The sequence below is a fragment of the Ranitomeya imitator genome, chromosome 3 (assembly GCF_032444005.1).
Source record: "Ranitomeya imitator isolate aRanImi1 chromosome 3, aRanImi1.pri, whole genome shotgun sequence".
In the NCBI taxonomy this organism is placed as follows: domain Eukaryota; kingdom Metazoa; phylum Chordata; class Amphibia; order Anura; family Dendrobatidae; genus Ranitomeya; species Ranitomeya imitator.
The window spans coordinates 87011298-87037405 of NC_091284.1; the positions used below are offsets into that span (position 1 = coordinate 87011298).

Here is a 26108-nt window from a genome sequence, read left to right on the forward strand (position 1 = left end):
TTGGGTAGCCAGACGAGTCCTTTTTTCTGTTAGTATTGAACCTGCAGCACTGAATACTCTTTCTGATAGGACACTAGCTGCCGGGCAAGCAAGCTCCTGCAATGCATATTCTGCCAATTCTGGCCAGGTGTCTAATTTGGATGCCCAGTAATCAAATGGGAATGACGGTTGAGGGAGAACATCGATAAGGGATGAAAAATAGTTTGTAACCATACTGGACAAATGTTGTCTCCTGTCACTTTGAATTGATGCTGCAGTACCTGTCCTGTCTGCGGTCATAGCAAAATCACTCCACAACCTGGTCAGAAAACCCCTCTGGCCAACGCCACTTCTGATTTCTGCCCCTCTAACTCCTTTGGTCTGCTGGCCCCTGCAGCTCGTGTGAGAACGATCACGGGCGCTGTGTGCAGGGAATGCCAGAAGCAAACGGTCAACAAGAGTTGATTGTTTGGTTGCTAATATTAGTTCCAAGTTCTCATGTGGCATTATATTTTGCAATTTGCCTTTATAGCGAGGATCAAGGAGGCAGGCCAACCAGTAATCGTCATCGTTCATCATTTTAGTTATGCGTGTGTCCCTTTTGAGGATACGTAAGGCATAATCCGCCATGTGGGCCAAAGTTCCAGTTCTCAAATCTGCGGTTGTGCTTGGTTGAGGGGCAGTTTCAGGCAAATCCACGTCACTTGTGTCCCTCCAAAAACCAGAACCCGGTCTTGCCGCGCCACCAATTTCCAGTGGCCCCGGAAAAGCTTCCTCATTAAAAATATAATCATCCCCATCATCCTCCTCGTCCTCCTCCTCCTCTTCGCCCGCTAACTCGTCCTGTACACTGCCCTGGCCAGACAATGGCTGACTGTCATCAAGGCTTTCCTCTTCCTCAGCTGCAGACGCCTGATCCTTTATGTGCGTCAAACTTTGCATCAGCAGACGCATTAGGGGGATGCTCATGCTTATTATGGCGTTGTCTGCACTAACCAGCCGTGTGCATTCCTCAAAACACTGAAGGACTTGACACATGTCTTGAATCTTCGACCACTGCACACCTGACAACTCCATGTCTGCCATCCTACTGCCTGCCCGTGTATGTGTATCCTCCCACAAAAACATAACAGCCCGCCTCTGTTCGCACAGTCTCTGAAGCATGTGCAGTGTTGAGTTCCACCTTGTTGCAACGTCTATGATTAGGCGATGCTGGGGAAGGTTCAAAGAACGCTGATAGGTCTGCATACGGCTGGAGTGTACGGGCGAACGGCGGATATGTGAGCAAAGTCCACGCACTTTGAGGAGCAGGTCGGATAACCCCGGATAACTTTTCAGGAAGCACTGCACCACCAGGTTTAAGGTGTGAGCCAGGCAAGGAATGTGTTTCAGTTGGGAAAGGGAGATGGCAGCCATGAAATTCCTTCCGAATTTCAGGAAAAAAAATTAATAGAATAAAATGATTTTTTCAGGAAGAATTTAGAAACCAAATAAAATAAAATGATTTTTTCAGGGAGAATTTAGAAAACAAATAAAACAAAAAAAGGCTTTCTATGGCCCACTGAGTGAGAGATGACGCACACAGGAGTCAGGAGTGGCACACAAGCCCAGAGGCCAATATTTATCTCCCACTGATTGATGTAGTGATTTTTTCAGGTAGATTTTGGAACCCAAATCAAGCTAAAAAAATAATAGGCTTTCTATGGCCCACAATTGGAGAGAGAGAGAGAGATGGCACACCCAGGAGTCAAGACTGGCACACAAGCAGAAAGGGCAATATTAATCTCCCACTGATTTTTTTTTTTTTTTTTTCAGGGAGACTTTAGGAAAAAAAAATAATAGAATAAAATGATTTTTTCAGGAAGAATTTTGAAACCAAATAAAATAAAATGATTTTTTCAGGGAGAATTTAGAAAACAAATAAAACAAAAAAAGGCTTTCTATGGCCCACTGAGTGAGAGATGACGCACACAGGAGTCAGGAGTGGCACACAAGCCCAGAGGCCAATATTTATCTCCCACTGATTGATGTAGTGATTTTTTCAGGTAGATTTTGGAACCCAAATCAAGCTAAAAAAATAATAGGCTTTCTATGGCCCACAATTGGAGAGAGAGAGAGAGATGGCACACCCAGGAGTCAAGACTGGCACACAAGCAGAAAGGGCAATATTAATCTCCCACTGATTTTTTTTTTTTTTTTTTTTCAGGGAGACTTTAGGAAAAAAAAAATAATAGAATAAAATGATTTTTTCAGGAAGAATTTAGAAACCAAATAAAATAAAATGATTTTTTCAGGGAGAATTTAGAAAACAAATAAAACAAAAAAAGGCTTTCTATGGCCCACTGAGTGAGAGATGACGCACACAGGAGTCAGGAGTGGCACACAAGCCCAGAGGCCAATATTTATCTCCCACTGATTGATGTAGTGATTTTTTCAGGTAGATTTTGGAACCCAAATCAAGCTAAAAAAATAATAGGCTTTCTATGGCCCACAATTGGAGAGAGAGAGAGAGATGGCACACCCAGGAGTCAAGACTGGCACACAAGCAGAAAGGGCAATATTAATCTCCCACTGATTTTTTTTTTTTTTTTTTCAGGGAGACTTTAGGAAAAAAAAATAATAGAATAAAATGATTTTTTCAGGAAGAATTTTGAAACCAAATAAAATAAAATGATTTTTTCAGGGAGAATTTAGAAAACAAATAAAACAAAAAAAGGCTTTCTATGGCCCACTGAGTGAGAGATGACGCACACAGGAGTCAGGAGTGGCACACAAGCCCAGAGGCCAATATTTATCTCCCACTGATTGATGTAGTGATTTTTTCAGGTAGATTTTGGAACCCAAATCAAGCTAAAAAAATAATAGGCTTTCTATGGCCCACAATTGGAGAGAGAGAGAGAGATGGCACACCCAGGAGTCAAGACTGGCACACAAGCAGAAAGGGCAATATTAATCTCCCACTGATTTTTTTTTTTTTTTTTTTTCAGGGAGACTTTAGGAAAAAAAAAATAATAGAATAAAATGATTTTTTCAGGAAGAATTTAGAAACCAAATAAAATAAAATGATTTTTTCAGGGAGAATTTAGAAAACAAATAAAACAAAAAAAGGCTTTCTATGGCCCACTGAGTGAGAGATGACGCACACAGGAGTCAGGAGTGGCACACAAGCCACAAGACTGATTGATTTATTGATTTTTTCAGGTAGAATTTAGAACCCAAATCAACCAAAAACATAAATAGGCTTTCTATGGCCCACTATTTGTGAGAGAGATGGCACGCTCAGGACTGGCACACAAGCCCAGAGGCCAATATTAATCTCCCACTTTTTATTTTTTTTCAGGGAAAATTTATAAACCCAATAAAAAAATAAATAAATAGGCTTTCTATGGCCCACTATCTGAGAGAGAGAGATGGCACGCTTAGGACTGGCACACAAGCCCAAAGGCCAATATTAATCTCCCTTTTTTTTTCAGGGAGAATTTATAAAACCAAAAAAAAAAAAATAAATAGGCTTTCTATGGCCCACTATTTGTGAGAGAGATGGCACGCTCAGGACTGGCACACAAGCCCAGAGGCCAATATTAATCTCCCACTTTTTTTTTTTTGTTCCAGGGAAAATTTATAAACCCAATAAAAAAAATAATAAATAGGCTTTCTATGGCCCACTATCTGAGAGAGAGAGATGGCACGCTTAGGACTGGCACACAAGCCCAAAGGCCAATATTAATCTCCCACTGATTGATTTATTGATTTTTTCAGGTTGAATTTAGAGCCCAAATAAAGCAAAAAAAAAATAAAAGGGCTTTCTATGGCCCACTGAGTGAGTGGTGATGCACACAGGAGTCAGGAGTGGCACACAAGCCCTGAGGCCAATATTTTTCTCCCACTGATTGATGTAGTGATTTTTTCAGGTAGATTTTAGAACCCAAATCAAGCAAAAAAATAAATAGGCTTTCTATGGCCCACTGACTGAGAGATGGCACACACAGGAGTCAAGAGTGGCACACAAGCCCTGAGGCCAATATTTTTCTCCCACTGATTGATGTAGTGATTTTTTCAGGTAGATTTTATAACCCAAATCAAGCAAAAAAATAAATAGGCTTTCTATGGCCCACTGAGTGAGAGATGGCACACACAGGGATGGCACTCTAGCAGAAATGTCAATCTTAACCCCTTAGCGACCGCCGATACGCCTTTTAACGGCGGCCGCTAAGGGTACTTAAACCACAGCGCCGTTAATTAACGGCGCTGTGGAAAAAGTCCATAGCGCCCCCCAGAGGCCGATTTTCTCCGGGGTCTCGGCTGCCGAGGGTAGCCGAGACCCCAGAGAACATGATTCGGGGGGTTTTTAACCCACCCCGCATTTGCGATCGCCGGTAATTAACCGTTTACCGGCGATCGCAAAAGAAAAAAAAAAAAGCGATCTCTTTTTAATTTCTCTGTCCTCCGATGTGATCGCACATCGGAGGACAGAGAAAAGGGGTCCCAGGTGGCCCCCCAATACTCACCTAGCTCCCCCGATGCTCCTCGTGTCTCCCGGTGGGCGCCGCCATCTTCAAAATGGCGGGCGCATGCGCAGTGCGCCCGCCGGCCGGCACCGGGAGAATCTTTGGGGTCTCGGCTGCCGGGGGTAGCCGAGACCCCAAAGAGCACGATCGGGGTCGGTATTACCGACCCCTGTTTTGCGATTGCCGGTAATTAACTGTTTACCGGCGACCGCAAAAAAAAAAAAAAAAAAGTAAAGTGTAATTCTCTGTCCTCTGATGTGATCGCACATCAGAGGACAGAGAAATAGGGGGATTTGGGGACCCTAGCATACTCACCTAGGTCCCTGGATCCTCTTGCTGCTCCTCCTGGCCGCCGGCAGCAGAACATGGCGGACGCATGCCCAGTGCGCCCGCCATCTGTCTCCATCTGCCGGCCGGCAGGAGAACAGCAGTTGGGGCTAAAATTAGGGGTAGGGTTAGGGTTAGGGGTAGGGTTAGGGGTAGGGTTAGGGGTAGGGTTAGGGTTAGGGGTAGGGTTAGGGGTAGGGTTAGGGGTAGGGTTAGGGTTAGGGGTAGGGTTAGGGGTAGGGTTAGGGGTAGGGTTAGGGGAAGGGTTAGGAGTAGGGTTAGGGTTAGGGGTAGGGGTAGGGTTAGGGGTAGGGTGAGGGGTACGGGTAGGGTTAGGGCTAGGGTTGGGGCTAAATTTAGGGTTGGGGCTAAATTTAGGGTTAGGGTTGGGGCTAAACTTAGGGTTAGGCTTCTTTCACACTTACGTCGGTACGGGGCCGTCGCAATGCGTCGGCCCGACATACCGACGCACGTTGTGAAAATTGTGCACAACGTGGGCAGCAGCTGTAGTTTTTCAACACATCCGCTGCCCAATCTATGTCCTGGGGAGGAGGGGGCGGAGTTACGGCCACGCATGCGCGGTCAGAAATGGCGGATGCGACGTACAAAAAACGTTTCATTGAACGTTTTTTTGTGCCGACCCTCCGCCAAAACACAACTGATCCAGTGCACGACGGACGCGACGTGTGGCCATCCGTCACGATCCGTCGGCAATACAAGTCTATGGGCAAAAAACGCATCCTGCGGGCACATTTGCAGGATCCGTTTCTTGTCCAAAACGACGGATTGCGACGGAATGCCAAATGACGCAAGTGTGAAAGTAGCCTTAGGGTTAGGGTTGGGGCTAAAGTTAGGCCTAGGGTTGGGGCTAAAGTTAGGGTTAGAGCTGGGATTAGGGTTAGGGTTTGGATTAGTGTTGGTATTAGGGTTAGGGTTGGCATTAGGGTTACGCTTGGGATTAGGGTTAGGTTTGGGATTAGGGTTAAGGTTAGGGTTGTGATTAGGGGTGTATTGGGATTAGGGTTAGGTTTGAGGTTAGGGTTGAGATTAGGATTAGGGGTGTGTTGGATTTAGGGTTTTGATTAGGGTTATGGTTAGGGTTGACATTAGGGTTGTTTTGGGGTAAGGGTTGTGATTATGGTTAGGGTTAGTGATTAGGATTATGGATGAGGTTGGGATTAGGGTTAGGGGTGTGTTGGGGTTAGGGTTGGAGCTAGAATTGGGGGGTTTCCACTGTTTAGGTACATCAGGGGGTCTCCAAACACGACAGCCAATTTTGCGCTCAAAAAGTCAATTGGTGCTCCCTCCCTTCTGAGCTCTGCCGTGCGCCCAAACAGTGGGTTACCCCCACATATGGGGCATCAGCGTACTCGGGATAAATTGGACAACAACTTCTGGGGTCCAATTTCTCTTGTTACCCTTGTGAAAATAAAAACTTGGGGGCTACAATATCTTTTTTGTGAAAAAAAAATATTTTTTATTTTCACGACTCTGCATTCTAAACTTCTGTGAAGCACTTGGGCATTCAAAGTTCTCACCACACATCTAGATAAGTTCCTTGGGGGGTCTAGTTTCCAAAATGGGGTCACTTGTGGGGGGTTACTACAGTTTAGGTACATCAGGGGCTCTGCAATCGCAACATAATGCCCACAGACCATTCTATCAAAGTCTGCATTCCAAAAAGGCGCTCCTTCCCTTCCGAGCTCTGCCGTGCGCCCAAACAGTGGTTTACCCCCACATATGGCGCATCAGCGTACTCGGGATAAATTGGACAACAACTATTGCAGTCCAATTTCTCCTGTTACCCTTGTGAAAATAAAAACTTGGGGGCTACAATATCTTTTTTGTGGAAAAAAAAATATTTTTTATTTTCACGACTCTGCATTCTAAACTTCTGTGAAGCACTTGGGCATTCAAAGTTCTCACCACACATCTAGATAAGTTCCTTGGGGGGTCTAGTTTCCAAAATGGGGTCACTTGTGGAGGGTTTCTACTGGTTAGGTACATCAGGGGCTCTGCAAACGCAACATAATACCCGCAGACCATTCTATCAAAGTCTGCATTCCAAAACGGCGCTCCTTCCTTCCGAGCTCTGCCGTGCGCCCAAACAGTGGTTTACCCCCACATATGGGGTACCAGCATACTCAGGACAAATTGGACAACAACTTTTGGGGTCCAATTTCTCTTGTTACCCTTGTGAAAATAAAAATTTGGTGGCTAAAAAATCTTTTTTGTGGAAAAAAAAAATATTTTTTATTTTCACGGCTCTGCATTATAAACTTCTGTGAAGCACTTGGGCATTCAAGGTTCTCACCACACATCTAGATAAGTTCCATGGGGGGTATAGTTTCCAAAATGGGGTCACTTGTGGGGGATTTCTACTGTTTAGGCACATCAGGGGCTCTCCAAACGCGACATGGCGTCCGATCTCAATTCCAGCCAATTCTACATTGAAAAAGTAAAACGGCACTCTTTCTCTTCCAAGCTCTGCGGTGCGCCCAAACAGTGGTTTACCCCCACATATTGGGTATCGACGTACTCAGGAGAAATTGCACAACAACTTTAGTGGTCTAATTTCTCCTGTTACCCTTGTGAAAATAAAAATTTGTGGGCAAAAAGATCATTTTTGTAGAAAAAATGCAATTTTTTTTTTCACGGCTCTACGTTATAAACGTCTGTGAAGCACATGGGGGTTCAAAGTGCTCGCCACACATCTAGATAAGTTCCTTAAGGGGTCTAGTTTCCAAAATGGTGTCACTTGTGGGGGGTTTCCACTGTTTAGGCACATCAGGGGCTCTCCAAACGCGACATGGCGTCCAATCTCAATTCCAGCCAATTCTACATTGAAAAAGTAAAACGGCACTCCTTCTCTTCCAAGCTCTGCGGTGCGCCCTAACAGTTGCTTACCCCCACATATTGGGTATCAGCGTACTCAGGAGAAATTGCACAACAACTTTTGTGGTCTAATTTCTCCTGTTACCCTTGTGAAAATAAGAATTTGTGGGCGAAAAAATCATTTTTGTGTAAACAAAAGCGATTTTTTATTTTCACGGCTCTACGTTATAAACTTCTGTGAAGCACTTGGGGGTTCAAAGTGCTCACCACACATCTAGATAAGTTCCTTAAGGGGTCTAGTTTCCAAAATGGTGTCACTTGTGGGGAGTTTCCACTGTTTAGGTACATCAGGGGCTCTCTAAATGTGACATGGTGTCCGATCTCAATTCCAGCCAATTCTGCATTGAAAAAGTCAAACGGCGCTCCTTCACTTCTAAGTTCTGCGGTGCGCCCTAACAGTGGTTTACCCCCACATATGGGGTATTGGCGTATTCAGGAGAAATTGCATAACAAAATTTATGGTTACATTTCTGTTTTTACACTTGTGAAAATAAAAAAAATGGTTCTGAATTAAGATGTTTGCAAAAAAAAGTTAAATGTTCATTTTTTCCTTCCACATTGTTTCAGTTCCTGTGAAGCACGTAAAGGGTTAATAAACTTCTTGAATGTGGTTTTGAGAACCTTGAGGGGTGTAGTTTTTAGAATGGTGTCACACTTCATTATTTTCTATCATATAGACCCCTCAAAATGACTTCAAATGTGATGTGGTCCCTAAAAAAAAATGGTGTTGTAAAAATGAGAAATTGCTGGTCAACTTTTAACCCTTATAACTCCCTAACAAAAAAAAATTTTGTTTCCAAAATTGTGCTGATGTAAAGTAGACATGTGGGAAATGTTATTTATTAACTATTTTTCATGACATATCTCTCTGATTTAAGGGCATAAAAATACAAAGTTTGAAAATTGCAAAATTTTAAAAATTTTCGCCATATTTCCGTTTTTTTCATAAATAATCGCAAGTAATATCGAAGAAATGTTACCACTAACATGAAGTACAATATGTCACGAAAAAACAATCTCAGAATCAGCGGGATCCGTTGAAGCGTTCCAGAGTTATAACCTCATAAAGTGACAGTGGTCAGAATTGCAAAAATTGGCCTGGTCATTAAGTACCAAATTGGCTCTGTCACTAAGGGGTTAATCTCCCACAAAAAAAAAAAAACAGGGAGGGTCCAACAATTACTATCTCCCTGCAGTAATCTCAGCCAGGTATGGCAGGCAGCAATAAGGAGTGGACTGATGCACAAATTAAATAAAAAGTGTGGACAAACAAAAAAGATAGCTGTGCAGAAAGGAAGGAACAAGAGGATTTGTGCTTTGAAAAAAGCAGTTGGTTTGCACAGCGGCGTACACACAGCAATGCAGCTATCAGGGAGCCTTCTAGGGCAGCCCAATGAGCTACAGCGCTGAGGGGAAAAAAAAAAAATGTAGCTTCCACTGTCCCTGCACACCAAAGGTGGTGCTGGGCAGTGGAAATCGCTACAGCACAAGCGGTTTGGTGGTTAATGGACCCTGCCTAACGCTATCCCTGCTTCTGACGAAGCGGCAGCAACCTCTCCCTAAGCTCAGATCAGCAGCAGTAACATGGCGGTCGGCGGGAACGCCCCTTTATAGCCCCTGTGACGCCGCAGACAGCAAGCCAATCACTGCAATGCCCTTCTCTAAGATGGTGGGGACCAGGACCTATGTCATCACGCTGCCCACACTCTGCGTTTACCTTCATTGGCTGAGAAATGGCGCTTTTCGCGTCATTGAAACGCGACTTTGGCGCGAAAGTCGCGTACCGCATGGCCGACCCCGCACAGGGGTCGGATCGGGTTTCATGAAACCCGACTTTGCCAAAAGTCGGCGACTTTTGAAAATGAACGACCCGTTTCGCTCAACCCTAGTCACCAGCACACTGCCTGTCTATATTTTGGATGTATGTCACACCTCTTAGCTATAGTTTGACTGTGCACTTTAGCGGTCTATTTTGGACATGATAATATGCACTATGCACTTTATATGTATCAAGTTTAAGATGACTATGTTTACACAGAGCTGCACTGTTACTTATATTGTCTGTATCAGAGAATATATTATATATTGTGCTATCTGAGAGGTTATGGACTAAATTGCTGTTGTGTTTAGTTATACAAAAGGCATTGATTGATGTGCTGGTCACATTTTGTCCCTGGATGAGTGGTGTGTCCAGTAGTTCTAATTTTTTACAATTTGTGATTTTGTATTTCAGTAATAAAAACTTGAATCTAAGGATTATACTCTATATGTGGTCTTTGTGCACCATTTTTTCTGAGGTGGTATGATATTTGGAGTTTTTTGTCCTTAAAAAATCTCTTTGGGATATTTGCGTAGTGTTAATACTACTGTTGAAATAGCATATATTTATCTAGCAGTTGTGCGACTGGCATAAAGCCTGCTGACAAACGCAAATGTGACTATTTACCAGTAATTTTCCTGAGTCTGCTGTTGGCGTGTGTAGTAAAGGCGATTTAAAAAAAACTACTCTGCTGTTAGTTAAATAGCATATATTTATTTAGCAGTTGTGTGACTGGCGCAAAGCCTGCTGACATACGCCAACGTCACCAGTAATTTACCTGAGTCTGCTGTTGGCGTGTGTAATAACGGAGATATTAAAATATACTCTGCTATTGGCTAAATAGTGTATATTTATCTAGCAGTGGTGCGACTGGCGCAAAGCCTGCTGAAATATGCAAATGTTACTGTTTACCAGTAATTTTACTGCATCTGCTGTTGGTGTGTAATAAACTACTTTGCTATTGGTTAAATATTGGGAAGGAAAACCAAGAAAATACAATCCAAAGTCCAAATAAATGAATACAAATAAACTTTATTGGTCACATAAACAGGTAAGGATAGGTAAGGTTAAAAACATGGGAAGACATGCAGCCATGCACTGCATAGGGCAGGCAAGACCAATTGTATATTGCATTGTATTAGACAATACACGGCTGTATCAACCATTCAAAGAGAATGCTGCTGCTAATATAGAAACATTTTAAAACTGGTGTACCAGTAGTAAGCAGGAACATAGAAACTAGTAGAATGCATCATAGATTCACAAAATCAGTCAGATATTACACATGGCCTGCATAATAATTATCCATCAATGTATGCAGTGGTGTCTCCAGATGGTCAGCCCTCCCATCCCTACGCACGTGTCGGATTTCTCCTTCCTCAGGGGGCGTCACATAGGGGTGGGCGGGCTGACCATCTGGACAAGCTAGTTTTAAATTGTCTCTATATTGGCAGCAGCGTTTTCTATGAATGGTTGATACAGCTATATATTGTCTAATACAATTCAATATACAATTGGTTTTACCTGCCCTATACAGTGCATGGCTGCATGTCTACCCATGTTTTTAACTTTACCTATCTTTACCTGTTTATGTGACCAATAAAGTTTATTTGTGTTCATTTATTTGGACTTTGGATTGTATTTTGTTGGTTTTCCTTCTCCCTAGTTATGCTAGCTGACAATCTGTCCATATTTTGGTCCTTTATAAACATGTCTGAGGTGGCCTGATATATGTATAAAATTATTAGTACGTATGCGTATTTTCCTGGTAATTACCTAACTATTTTTATCACTATTGGCTAATATCATCCCTGACATTGTAATGTTTGTCATATACTTACATTACTATTGGTTAAATAGTGTATATTTATTTAGCAGTTGGGTGACTGGCACAAAGCCTGCTGACCTACACAAACGTCACTATTTACCAGTAATTTACCTGAGTCTGCTGTTGGCGTGTGTAATAAAGGTGATATTAAAAAAATACTCGGCTGTTGGTTAAATAATATGTATTTATCTAGCAATTTTGCGACTGGCGCAAAGCCTGATGAGATACGAAAACATCACTATTTACCAGTAGAGATGGGCGGACACCTGGATGTTTGGGTCTGGCGGATTCGGATGAACAGTAACAAAAAGTTCATGTTCAGATACCAGTACAGTACCCGAACCCAAACCCAGATCCCATGCACTTGAATGGGGGGGCCTGAACATTTACACTGTTATATGCATGACAGCACGGCAAACACCGCTTCTGATCGGCGGTGAAATCATCTCCGCCAGTCAGAGAGCCATGGTTCCCATGCTGTCAGAAGACAGCGTGAGCCCACAGCTGTGATCAGAGGTATAAAGTTTACCTCCAGTCACTGGTGTCAGCAGATGGAATTACAGCTTCCATCATCCAAACCTGCTGCCTCTAATAACAGCGAGAGCAGGAGCGATTGATAGGTGTATTCATTAGCCGGCTCCTGTGCTGTAAATAAATAATTAAAAGGAAAGGCCTGGGTTCCCCTATATTTTTGATAACCAGCCAGGCAAAACTCACAGTTATACTCAACAAACACCTATTCCACCAAAGCCCTCGCTCTCCTGTAATAAACCAAAAATAAAAAAACAACAATATCCTTCACCTATCCATCATTCTGTCCCACACCGTAATCCATGTCTGAGCTGCCGCGAGTACAGACTCAGTGACCGGCAGATATGTCATCGAGGTTACCTCTGGTCACTGAGGCTGCATTCCTATCCTGGCTGAACGGCCGTGACCTCGGTAAGATCCCCACTAGAAAAACCATGAGAAAAACTTTCACCATGTGTATATTTATCTAGCAGTTGTGTGACAGATGCAAAGCCTGCTGAGATATGCAAACGAGACTATTTACCAGTATATTTCCTGAGTCTGCTGTTGGCGTGTGTAATAAAGGCAATGTAAAAAAAAATAGTCTGCTATTGGCTAAATAGTGTATATTTATCTAGCAGTTGTGACGGGGGCCATTTCATTACATTCTAGGAGAATACCTTTAATAAGAGTGGAGGAAGGCATGTACACCAGTTATATGAGTAATTTTACCATGTATTGAGCCAGAATTCTGTGATCTTCTTCTAATATATACACTAAACTATAAAGTGTCAATGTTTTCTCCATTATTTTATTGTATTTAATTTTCCTATTAATGCAATAATTATACATATTTAATTAAAAGAAAACAAGGAAAAGGATTATTATTCAGAACTTTAATACACATAAATGAAGGTGAATCATCTCTCTCTAAAATGTATTTTGTTCTTTAGAATTTGTAAGATAAAACAGGTGGTATGGGTGCAGTCATCCTCCTACACGTTTATTTCTTACATAGAAACTGTATCCTTTTTTTTCAAAAGACCTCAATTGAAGCAAGATTTACATAAGCTGTTCAACAATATTCTATTGTAAGATTGTTTGAGCAATATATTTTGCTAAAGTTCCAGGTTGGTGTCAACTCTCATAGTATAAAAGCTGCATTATAACATGACACTTTACAAAGCAAAGTCTATTCTCTATAATTTGTAAGCTATCTGCTTAGAAAAAAAAGTGATATGGACAAACAGCCTCCTGCGAGTTTATTTACTGCATAGAACTATCATTATTTTTCTTTCAAAGAAACTCAATTGAAATTAAGATTATACAAACCAAGTGGAGTCAATCCATTATTTTGCACTTTTCAATTGTAAGATTAGTTGACCAATGTGTTTTGAAAAAGTTGCTTGTTGGCATCAAGTCTCAAAGCATTAAAGCCTTATTAATATTAACTTTACAATGTAAAGCTTTATATATATATATATATATATATATATATATATATATATATATATATATATACATGTGTATGTATATATATACAGCTTTAGGAAAAATTAAGAGACCACCACATCAAAACCCTGTCATGGGCAGCCCATCTCCAGACCTAAATAGTACAAGCAATCAAACTAAGAAGAACTGCTTCAATTGTTGCGCCAGAAGCAGTATGAAAGACTGGTGGAAAGCATTCAAAGACGCATGAAAGCTGTGATTAAACATTAGTTATTACACAAAATATTGATTTTTGAACTCTTCCTTGTTTCTAAATGATTATGGACTTGTTTTCTTTGCCTGAAAGCACTGTTTTTTTTTTATTTTGACAATTTTTCTTTGTCAGAAAAAAATACAAAAATTATTGCTTGGAAATTCGGAGACATGTTGTCTGTTAGGAGTCGAGTTTCCTCTGCTGCACAGGGGGAATCTCGATCCGTCTCCGCTGCGGTCTCCCATTCTCCTCCAGCCGCAGTGGAGTCTGCTCAGCAGGGACGTCGCTCCCAGTGTCTTGCTCGCTCTCACTCTGTACAGAGAGTTACTGCTGCTTCTTCAGCTCCTGCCATTAAAGTCAGTGCTGGTCAGCGGCGAGCGGACTTCCCTGGGACTAAGTCCTTGTTTGCGCACACTGAGCATGCCCAGGGCAAGATCTCCCGTTGGAGATCGAGGGTCATGTGCTCTGGCTCTGCAGCGCATTCCATTGGTCCTCTTGGCAGGTCTTGGAAGGGCAAAGTTTCTGTGGCCACTTCCTGTCCTGCAATTATATAAACTGCGCATGACCGCACGGCCATGCGCCAGTGTACAATTGAATACGTGTGTTTGTTGTGAGTGCAAGTCGTTCATTAAATACCCCTACCCTATTGTATGACTGTTCGCGTATGGAGTATGGCTGCTATCTAGCGCCCGACAAATCACTCAACGTGTCACACACGTATCAGCGTCTATTGCAGTGACCGCCAGTGCGGCGCCACGCGCCAGCAGTGCGCTTCCTGACCCACGTCTGGGTGCTTAGTGGTGCCTGCCAGCACGGCACAGTTCGCACTTCGGTGATCTAATTATAAGAGTTGCCTAACACACCCTGTTGCGGTGTTGTGCCAGCAAGGGTCTAATCGGACTTCAATCCTAGTTGGGGTTAAGTTCGCTGACTGCTTGCTCGCCTTCTATGTGCGGTACCGCGACCCTGTGACGCAACAGGATCGCTCCCTTCACGTTGGGTGAAGTTTAACCCACGCGAGTATACTTATGAGTACCGCCATATAGTCCGTCATTACTCAGCAGCAGGTTCCATCTCTGCACGGTGGACCCCGGGCTACGAACGCACCGTACACTATCAGTCTTATTATTTGGTGCGTTCCGCTAGCCCTAATATTACACTAGCGCCAGGGTCTGGCTAGTGATGACGGACAAACAGCAATCCCTGCGGTATATACAGCAGTTGGAGGGTAGGTTGGCAGCTCTCGAGAGCGCAACCTCAGCTGTGGATGTTACCGCAGTTGCTGTACAGGCTGCCAGCGTGGCTGCAGCAACTTTGTCCATTGCCACCCCTGTTCTGACATTTTCTCGCCTCCCGCTGCCAGAAAAATTTTCTGGTAATAGCAAATTTTGTAGGGGATTCGTGAGTCAGTGCTCTATTCATCTCGAGCTTCTGGCTGCACGTTTCCCCACAGAGCGGGCTAAGGTGGGATTTATTGTGTCTCTATTGTCGGACAGGGCGTTGGAATGGGCTACGCCGCTGTGGGAGCGTGGCGATCATGTGGTGCAGAGTGCTCCTCTGTTTTTGAGCACTTTAAAACAGGTCTTTTTAGGACCTCAAGTCACCCATGACACTGCGCTCCAACTGCTGGCATTAACTCAGGGTGAGTCCTTGGTCAGTCATTTTGCCGTCCAATTCCGCACTTTAGCATCTGAGCTGGAATGGTCGGATAAAGCTCTTATCCCCATATTTTGGAGGGGCTTGGCTGACCATGTAAAGGACGCTCTGGCCACTAGGGAGATTCCTGCCACACTGGAGGAGTTAATAACAGTCTCCACTCGAATTGACCTTCATTTTAACGAGCGGAGGTTAGAGCGAGCCCAGTGTAGGCAGAGGTTTCGGCTGGCTCCTACTTTCGCCAAACCTCTGGAATCTCCGGTCCTGGTTCCTGAGTCACATGAGGCCAGGGAAGTGTCACAAGCGGGACCTAAGTCCCGGACCGCTTGTGCACTCAGGGTCTGTCATGTTTGCCAGCAGTCTGGACATTTAGCCACCAGATGTCCTCAGCGGTCGAGGAAACGTCAGCGTCTAGTGGTCGTAGGTGGAGGTACACTAGACACGGCGACGTTTGCCTCTAAATTGTCCTTTAAGGGGACAATTACTATAGGCTCATTCTCCCACTCGGTAGAGCTCTGCGTGGATTCTGGGGCGGAGGGCAATTTTATGTCTTCTGCCTTCGCCCAACGCCACGCAATACCTCTGGTTATGCTAGCTCAACCTGTAACGGTACGAGTGGTGAATGGGTCGACTCTGCCCTCACAGATAACTCACCAGACCATCCCTTTTACTCTGTCCATGTCGCCATCTCATCAGGAGATTATTTCCCTGCTCGTCATTCCAGAGGGAATTGATGAAGTCCTGTTGGGAATACCTTGGCTACGGTACCACTCTCCTCATATCGAGTGGTCCTCAGGCAGAATTCTGGGATGGGGTGAATCTTGTGGGGGTAGGTGTCAGAGGGAGTGCGTTCAGGTAGCTACAACTGAGGTACCCGCAGATCTTTCCTCTCTCCCCAAGCAGTATTGGTCGTATGCAGACGTATTCTCCAAAAAGGCGTCGGAGACCCTTCCGCTCCATCGCCCCTATGACTGTCCTGTTGGCCTCTTGCCTGGTGCTGAGCCTCCCCGGGGTCGGGTCTATCCGCTGTCTCTCCCGGAGGCGGAGGCAGTGTCGCAGTGCATCCAGGAAAATCTGGCAAGAGGGTTCATCAGGAAGTCAGTGTCACCTGCTGGGGCAGGGTTCTTCTTCGTGCAGAAGAAGAGTGGGGAATTGCGTCCATGCATCGACTACAGGGGTCTTAACGCCATCACCGTTAAGAATAAATACCCTTTGCCTTTGATATCTGAACTGTTCGATAGGCTTTGGGGAGCAAGGGTATTTACTAAATTAGATCTGCGGGGTGCTTACAACCTGATTCGCATCCGTGAGGGGGACGAATGGAAGACGGCTTTTAACACCAGGGATGGGCACTATGAATATCTGGTGATGCCCTTTGGGCTCTGTAATGCCCCAGCCGGTTTCCAAGACTTTGTGAACGATATCTTCCGGGATATGCTTTCCACCTCGGTCGTAGTCTATCTGGATGATATTCTCATCTACTCTCCAGATATTGACTCCCACCGGAGAGATGTTTGCAAAGTCTTCGACCTCCTACGGGCAAACTCCCTCTATGCCAAGTTTGAGAAGTGTATGTTTGAGCAGGAGTCCTTACCTTTCCTAGGCTACATCATCTCAGCCCAGGGATTGGCTATGGATCCTGCCAAACTACAGGCTGTGATGGACTGGCAGGAACCCCATTCTCTTAAAGCGGTGCAGCGCTTTATGGGGTTCATCAATTATTATCGCCAGTTCATCCCGCATTTCTCAACTTTGGTAGCTCCCTTGGTTGCCCTCACCAAGAAGGGGGCGAATCCCAAATTGTGGTCTGAGGAGGTCTCCAAGGCTTTTATCTCTATAAAGTCACACTTCGCTAGCGCTCCCATTCTTCATCGCCCCGATGTTGATAAGCCATTTATCATGGAGGTGGATGCCTCTTCTGTTGGTGCTGGAGCAGTCCTCTTCCAAAAGGATGCTCAAGGTCGGAAGCATCCTTGCTTCTTTTTCTCCAAGACCTTCTCACCAGCAGAGAGGAATTATTCCATCGGGGACAGGGAGTTGCTAGCCATGAAGTTGGCTTTCTCGGAGTGGAGACATCTCTTGGAGGGAGCACGTTTTCCCTTCCAAGTCTTCACAGATCACAAAAATTTGGGGTATCTGCAGACAGCTCAGCGGTTGAATTCTCGCCAGGCCAGACGGTCCTTGTTCTTCTCCCGATTTCATTTCACCCTCCATTTCCTTTCTGGGGAGAAGAACATTCGGGCTGACGCTCTCTCTCGCTCTGTTGTGTCATCTGCGGAGGAGGAGGAGCCTCGGCTTATTGTCCCCACCGAGAGTTTGAGAACCGTGGCCCCGGTTTCGCTGGAGTCTGTGCCCCCGGGCAAGACTTTTGTTCCATCTAGTTTGCGACCGGAGGTTCTCTCTTGGGCGCACTCTTCCAGGGTGGGTGGACATTTTGGTACTAAAAGGACATCAGAGTTATTGGCGAGGACATACTGGTGGCCGCATATGGCTCGTGATGTCGCGGAGTACGTTCGGGCGTGTGTTTCTTGCGCCAGGAACAAGACTCCTCGGCAACGGCCAGCTGGGTTGCTTTATCCTCTGCCCGTGGCTGACAGGCCCTGGGAGATGGTCGGGATGGACTTTGTGGTTGGCTTACCCAAGTCTCGTAATTGCACCATTATCTGGGTGATCACTGATCATTTTTCCAAAATGGTGCATTTGGTGCCTCTTCCACGGCTACCATCTGCACGCACGGGCGTTGGCTGTCTTGTTTATCAAGCATAACTTTCGCTTACACGGTATGCCAGACAAAATTGTTAGTGACCGGGGTCCCCAGTTTGCGTCTCGATTCTGGAGGGAGCTATGTCGTCTACTCAGTATTGAGTTAAATCTCTCTTCGGCATATCATCCCGAGACGAATGGGTTGGTAGAAAGGGCCAACCAGACCTTGGTCACATATCTGCGACATTTTGTTTCTGCCAGACAGGATGACTGGGCATCCTTGCTACCGTGGGCAGAGTTTGCACTTAACAATGCCGTAGCCGACTCTACCGGTCAGACTCCATTCCTCTTAAATTACGGCCAGCATCCGCGTGTTCCTGTGCCCATGCCTGTGTCTTCCGCTGATCCCAGGGTGGCAGACTGGGCTGTGGAGGCACGGGACATTTGGGATCGCACGCAGGATGCCATTCGGGCCTCCAAGGAGAGAATGAGGTCCTCCGCCGATGTTCATCGGCGCCCCGCTCCGACTTTTGCCCCTGGCGACTTGGTGTGGCTCTCCGCCCGTAACATCAGGCTGCGAGTTGAGTCCACTAAGTTTGCTCCTCGCTACTTGGGTCCCTTCAAGGTTCTCGAACAGGTTAATCCTGTGGTCTACCGCCTGGCTCTTCCTCCACACTTGGGTATCAACGACACCTTTCATGTGTCCCTCTTGAAACCCGTATACATGTCCCGGTTTTCCGAGTCATCTGCCGGGACATCGGGTTCGTCTACGGACGATTACGAGGTGAACGCTATTTTGGGGTGCAAGGTGGTACGCGGCAAAAAGTTTTATTTGGTGGATTGGAAGGGTTATGGTCCAGAGGACCGGTCTTGGGAGCCTGCTGAAAACATTCGGGCCCCACAGCTCATTGCTGCCTTCGAGCGTAGCGAGGCCCAAGGAGGGGGGGCCCTAGGAGTGGGGGTAATGTTAGGAGTCGAGTTTCCTCTGCTGCACAGGGGGAATCTCGATCCGTCTCCGCTGCGGTCTCCCATTCTCCTCCAGCCGCAGTGGAGTCTGCTCAGCAGGGACGTCGCTCCCAGTGTCTTGCTCGCTCTCACTCTGTACAGAGAGTTACTGCTGCTTCTTCAGCTCCTGCCATTAAAGTCAGTGCTGGTCAGCGGCGAGCGGACTTCCCTGGGACTAAGTCCTTGTTTGCGCACACTGAGCATGCCCAGAGCAAGATCTCCCGTTGGAGATCGAGGGTCATGTGCTCTGGCTCTGCAGCGCATTCCATTGGTCCTCTTGGCAGGTCTTGGAAGGGCAAACTTTCTGTGGCCACTTCCTGTCCTGCAATTATATAAACTGCGCATGACCGCACGGCCATGCGCTAGTGTACAATTGAATACGTGTGTTTGTTGTGAGTGCAAGTCGTTCATTAAATACCCCTACCCTATTGTATGACTTCGCGTATGGAGTATGGCTGCTATCTAGCGCCCGACAAATCACTCAACGTGTCACACACGTATCAGCGTCTATTGCTGTGACCGCCAGTGCGGCGCCACGCGCCAGCAGTGCGCTTCCTGACCCACGTCTGGGTGCTTAGTGGTGCCTGCCAGCACGGCACAGTTCGCACTTCGGTGCTCTAATTATAAGAGTTGCCTAACACACCCTGTTGCGGTGTTGTGCCAGCAAGGGTCTAATCGGACTTCAATCCTAGTTGGGGTTAAGTTCGCTGACTGCTTGCTCGCCTTCTATGTGCGGTACCGCGACCCTGTGACGCAACAGGATCGCTTCCTTCACGTTGGGTGAAGTTTAACCCACGCGAGTATACTTATGAGTACCGCCATATAGTCCGTCATTACTCAGCAGCAGGTTCCATCTCTGCACGGTGGACCCCGGGCTACGAACGCACCGTACACTATCAGTCTTATTATTTGGTGCGTTCCGCTAGCCCTAACATTGTCAGAAGTTTATAGAATAAAAGAATAATTTACATTTTACTCAAAAATATACCTATAAAGAGAAAAATCAGACAAACTGAACATTTTTCAGTGGTCTCTTAATTTTGCCAGAGCTGTATATATGAACTATGCATCAACCACATCACCAGTTTTCTAAGCAAATATATTTTTAAAGATGTTTACATGAAATTATTATTATTATTATTATTTATTATTAGAGCGCCATTTATTCCATGGCGCTTTACATGTGAAGAGGGGTATACATAAAAACAGGTACCAGATGTCTCACCAGATGTCGGTAACAACCCATCCAATCCATGTAGGAACATGAATCAAACCATAAATATCCATATATTAAGTTATGTTTAATAATGAGAAATGACACAGGGAAAATGTATTCAAAACACTTACTTAAGTTCAATAAATACTTTGTACAAAAGCCTTTGTTGGTGATGTCAGCTTCAAGACTCCTCCTGTATGGAGAAACTAGTAGCTTTCATTGCTCAAATGTGACTTTGCCCCATTCTTCCACACATACCCTCTTTAAATCCTGAAGGTTCCGTGGACTCCTTCTATAAGCTGAGCTTTAGTTTCTTCCATAAATTTTCTATTGTATTCAAGTGATTGGCTGGCTCATTCTAGCAGCTTTATTTTCTTTCACTGAAACTAATTGAGAATTTCCTTGGATGTGAGTTTGGAATCATTGTCTTGCTGAAATGTCCACCCTTGTTTCATTTTCATCATCTTGTTAGATGGCAGCAGATTTTTATTAAGATTGTATAGGTACAATTGTCCATTCATCCCTCCTTCAATCCCTTGAAGTTTGCCATTGCCATATGCTGAAAAACATCCCCGTATCATGATGTTCTCATCTCCAAATGTCATTGTTGGCATGGTGTTTTGGGGGTGATATGCAGTGCCTTTTGACCTCCAAACATGGTGTGTATTATGACATCCAGAGAGTTCAATTTTGGTTTCATCTGACCAGACTATATTCTCCCAGTATTTCAGAAGCTTGTCTAATGTTGTTGAGCAAACATTAAATGTGCTCGAACATGCTTTTTGTTCAGCAATGGACTCTTGCCTGGGAAGCGTTCATACAAGCCTTGGAGGTTCACATCATTACTTATTATTTTCTTTGAAACAATTGTACCTGCTGTTTCCAGGTCTTTCTGTAGCTCTCCACAGGTTGTCCTCAGCTCTTGGACAACTCTTCTGATAATTTCTTTTCAAACCTCTGTCCGAAACCTTGCAAAAAATATTTAGACTTGAGAGTCTTCAGTGGTTGATACCTTTTAATGGGTAACTGAAAAGATGGCAACAAATTGCAAGATTTCGAGACTACACAGGTCTCTTCATCATCTTGCAGGGAGCAACTGGTCGTGACTGGTTTATGGTGAAATTATATCCTTTCCACTTCCAGAATATGGTCCGAACAGTGCTCACTGGAACCCTCAGTAGCTTAGAAATGCTTCTATAACCAATTCCATCAGTATATATTTTGCAACAATAAAGTTGTCTTGAGACAGCTCTTTGAATTTACATCATGAGATATTTCTTGTGTGGCACCTTGGTATCGAAACACCTTTTCTAAAGGCCTTCAGTTGAACCAGCTAATATTGCTTTTCACTAAGTGGCATGATTGCTTTCTAATTACTGATAGATTTCAGCTAGTGTCATGACTTTCCGTGGCTTTTTGCACCTCTCTTTTTTATGTGCTCAGTATTTTTTCCGCGTCATTTCTCATTATTACACATATTATACATACAGTGGGAAAAATAAGTACTTGGTTCACTGCTGATTTTTGCAAGGTTTCCCACCTACAAAGAATGGAGAGGTCTGTAATTTTTATCGTAGGTACACCTCAACTGTGAGAGAAAGAATCTAAAAATACAAAGCAAAAAAATCACATTCTATGATTTTTAAATAACGAAATTGCACTTTATTGGATGAAATAAGTATTTGATCACCTACCAACCAACAAGAATTTTGTCTTTCACGGCCCTGTTTTTCTTTAACCCCTTAGTGACGGAGCAAAATTTTTGAATTCTGGCTAGTGTCACTTTATGTGGTAATAAGTCTGTAACGCTTCAGCAAATCCCAGTGATTTTGAGAATGTTTTTTCGTGACACATTATACTCTATGATAATGGTAAATTTAGGTCAATATATTTTGTGTTTATTTATAAAAAATACCCAAAATTTGAGAAAAATGTAAAAAAATTAGCAATTTTCAAACTTTGAATGATTATCCCTTTAATCCAGATGGCCATACCACAGCAAACCATTAATAAATAACATTTCCCACATGTCTGCTTTACATCATCACCATTATGTTATTTTATTTTGTTAGCATTTTAGGAGGATTAAAAATGTAGCAGCCATTTTTCATTTTTTCAAGGAAATTTAAAAAATGTATTTTTTTAGGGACTTATCCATGTTTGAAGTCACTTTAGGGGTCTCATATTTTGGGAAACTCCCAAATGTGATGCCATTTTAAAAACGGCACCCCCTGACATATTGAAAACTACAGTCAGTTAGTTTATTAACTCTTCAGGGGCTTTACAGGAATTAATGCAAAGTGGCATGATAGGAATGAAAATGTGTATTTTTACCACCTAAATGTCTCAAACTTCTGAACAGATTACTACAGCAATCTGACTCTAAGGCCACTATTTGGTCATGAATTGCCATGGCAAACATCAGGACCACAAAATCAAGATCTGAGGGCACCAATTTGGTTAAATAGGAAGCCCCCACACTCTGTTAACCAGTTATAATGATGTAGTCACTATTGACAGCAGCATCTAAGGGGTTAAACAGAGTTGGACGGTGCAAATACTGATCGTGGCTGATGCAGCAAGTTGTCAGCTATAGTGGACAGTCGACAGCTACTGGATTGTCACCTGTATGGGGATGCTATTCTCTTATATCTCAGGTCAGTTAAAAGACATATTGGCTGTCATTAAGGGGTTAAGGAGTCCTCCTACTCTGCACTCATTACCTGTATTAATTGCACCTGTTTGAACTCCTTACCTGTATAAAAGATACTTGTCCACACACTCAATCAACCATACTCCAGCCAATCCACCATGGCCAAGACCAAAGAGCTCTCTAAAGACACCAGGGACAAAAATGGTAGACCTGCACAAGGCCAGGATGGGATATAGGGCAATAGGCAAGCCACTGGGTGAAAAGCCTTTAACTGTTGGTGCAATTATTAGTAAATGGAAGAAATTCAAGATGGCTGTCAATCTTCCTCTATCTACTGATTTTTTTTGCCTGCATGGATTGGATGGTTGTTCCTGACACCTGGTGAGAATTTCATGTCAATAGCACCTTTAGAAATATCTTTACTTAGAAAATTGTTGATGTGTTCAATACATATTTCACCTTCTGCATATGTGTTTGTATGCTTGAAAACGGTTTCAAATGAGAAGCTAAAACTTCGTAAGAATCTGGGTGAATAAAGTCCACCTCTTACACTTAGTGGAGTGCTGATTCCATTATATTCTCTGTCTCTCTGTAGATAGATAGATAGATAGATAGATAGATAGATATAATAAATAACGTGTGTATGCAACACTCTAATCTATATTCTGTTTTTTTCTTTACTTCCCAGATCGAATCTCGAAAACGACTTGCTAAAACAGTCTTGGTTTTTGTTGGGCTCTTCGCATTCTGCTGGCTTCCCAACCATGTGATTTATTTATATCGTTCCTACCATTATTCAGAAGTGGACACTTCCGTCTTACACTACATCACCAGCATCTGTGCTCGGGTTTTAGCCTTTACCAATTCCTGCGTTAATCCATTTGCTTTGTACTTGCTCAGTAAGAGTTTCAGGAAACAGTTTAACAACCAGTTGTTCTGTTGCAGACCAAGACTTCTTGTGAGGTCTCAGAGCATGGGAAGGAGTACCACCCGAATGACTTCACTAAAAAGCACTAACCATTCCATTGCCAGCTTTAGTCTGATCAATGGCAAACAGATCTGTCATGAAGGTTGTGTATAAAGATGTCACCTGGGTATTTGTACATGTGTACCTTGTGAGTGGGGGTTCTTATTTAGTATCTGTAAAAAGTATTAGTCTTACTGAGGGAGCGGAAAGTTACAACTAGTTTTGTTCAACTTATGTTGCAGCTAAAATATTTCAACGGAATTCAAACTCAACTGTTTATAGAGCTATCAATATGTATATACGCCTTGTGCAATATGAAAATTAGTCCTCGATTGAGCATGTCTTCTTGAGTCAAGGGGAGATCCAACTTTATAAAAAGGTCAAAATGTATTAGAAAAGCTATACCACTTTTTTCGCTATAGATCCATCACTGATGCTCCAATGGTTCTTCTGTTCTTTGTTTCAATTGGCCTATATGTGAATGATAGAGCCCAACAGCAGACTAAGCCATCATGTGCTGTACTGCTGGCATCATAGCTTCCATCACCGAGCAATATTGCCAGTAATATTGAATATGTGCACTCATTGGCTGCAAGCTGTTTGTAAACATTGGGAGCACCGCCGGAGAATCAGCATAGCATCTGCGGGGGAAAAACAGGTGAATATAGTTTATTCTAATCTTTTGCAGCAGTCATTAACTTTTTTTAATTATATAACCCCATTAAATGTGTTGTCTACTAGTTGTACAACCTCTTCTGAATCCCTGTGTTTCCCCCAGTAAAATAATAACACCAATACTCAACTCTGGTGCAGGCGACATTCAAGCGGTATCAGCATTGGCTCTCCCGGGGATCTACTTTACCTTCACTCTTCTCTCCAACAGACATAATTGAAATTTGTAGGAAGTGAGAGCTTCCGCTGCTCTCTCACTTCCTTCAGATGTCTTGATTTGTCCAAAAGAGAGAAGAATGAATCTAGCGCTGATTTGCTGCAGTGATTGCATGACATAACAATGTCATGCAAGCCCCAGGATTGCCAGTATGGACACAGCTGGAATTGCATTGTACTGGAGGTGAATATAGGTGTTATTGTTTTACTGAGGGGAAACAAAAGGATTGACAAGGGGTTGACCAAAAAGAGGACAACCTCTTTAAACATTGACATCCTTCACATGTTAGAGCAACTCTTTAGACTGTATGTAAAGAAGCAGTGAGTGTGACCAGTTTATATTCACTTTAGTTGGGAGCAAATTTTAAACAATCTTTCATTACAGATATGAATACAAACCAGGTTTTTCTTTTATTAAGTTTTATGAGAGCATCAGCTGGATTATCATAAGCTGCTTATCTCTTGTAGAAATCTGTAGAAATCCCTGCTACCCATGCTGCTAATAGGTGAAGCAGTCACCATGTTTCTGGTAATAGGCTAATTAAAAAAAACAAGGGGAATGGCTGAATCCTCTTTTTTTTTTAACCTACATAGATCAGTGTATCACAATGTGGACTTTCACGGCTCTTTCAAGAATCCCAAGGACATAAGAAGAGTCTAGAGAGATCTCTGACCTGGCCATTACTCCCACCTCCTTACATTACTACTCAGAGGGTTAAAAATGGACAGCAAACTGAACTTAGTGATGGATTATGTCCATGTGTGTAAACATTTCTAGTTATTACACGTGTAATATTAAGTATTTATTTTCTGCATATAGTTACTAAGTTATACAGAGTATTGTTTACCGGCACTGAAGCCAATGTTTGACCTTTAGATCGAGAAGAGAATTTTGAACGAATGTGAAATTTAACAAGAGGCAATGTACTAATCTGAGGGAGGCATTAAAAATAGCATAAAATCGTATTATAGTTGTATCACATTAATTTGCATATACAGTAACTAATACAAATCTCGTAATTTTACTGTGTTTTTGGAAAAATTAGTCAATTAGATTTTAATTCAAAACTCTAAATTTTATAAAGTGAAATATCTATCTATTGTTTTTGTATATATATTGTTTATATATATATATACTGTATATTGTATATGTATCTATACTGTATATATATATATACACACACACAGGTGCTTCTCGCAAAATTAGAATGTCATAAAAAAGTTAATTATTTCAGTTCTTCAATACAAACAGTGAAACTCATATATTATATAGAGTCATTACAAACAGAGTGATCTATTTCAAGTGTTTATTTCTGTTAATGTTGATGATTATGGCTTACAGCCAATGAAAACCCAAAAGTCATTATCTCAATAAATTAGAAAAATTAACAAAAAACACATGCAAAGGCTTCCTAATGATTTAAAAAGGTCCGTTAGTCTATTTTAGTA

The 26108-nt window shown here is 43.2% G+C and overlaps 1 protein-coding gene across 1 annotated transcript in view; it reads left to right on the top strand.

Moving 5' to 3' along the window:
* GRPR (gastrin releasing peptide receptor) overlaps positions 1 to 25725 on the top strand; it is a 195582-nt gene extending 169857 nt beyond the window's left edge. Inside the window, exon 3 of the mRNA XM_069760048.1 lies at positions 23493 to 25725. Within this exon, the coding sequence (XP_069616149.1) occupies positions 23493 to 23885 (393 nt within the window). The 3' untranslated portion in view covers positions 23886 to 25725. The remainder of the gene's footprint in view (positions 1 to 23492) is intronic.
* Positions 25726 to 26108: the final 383 nt, after the last annotated feature.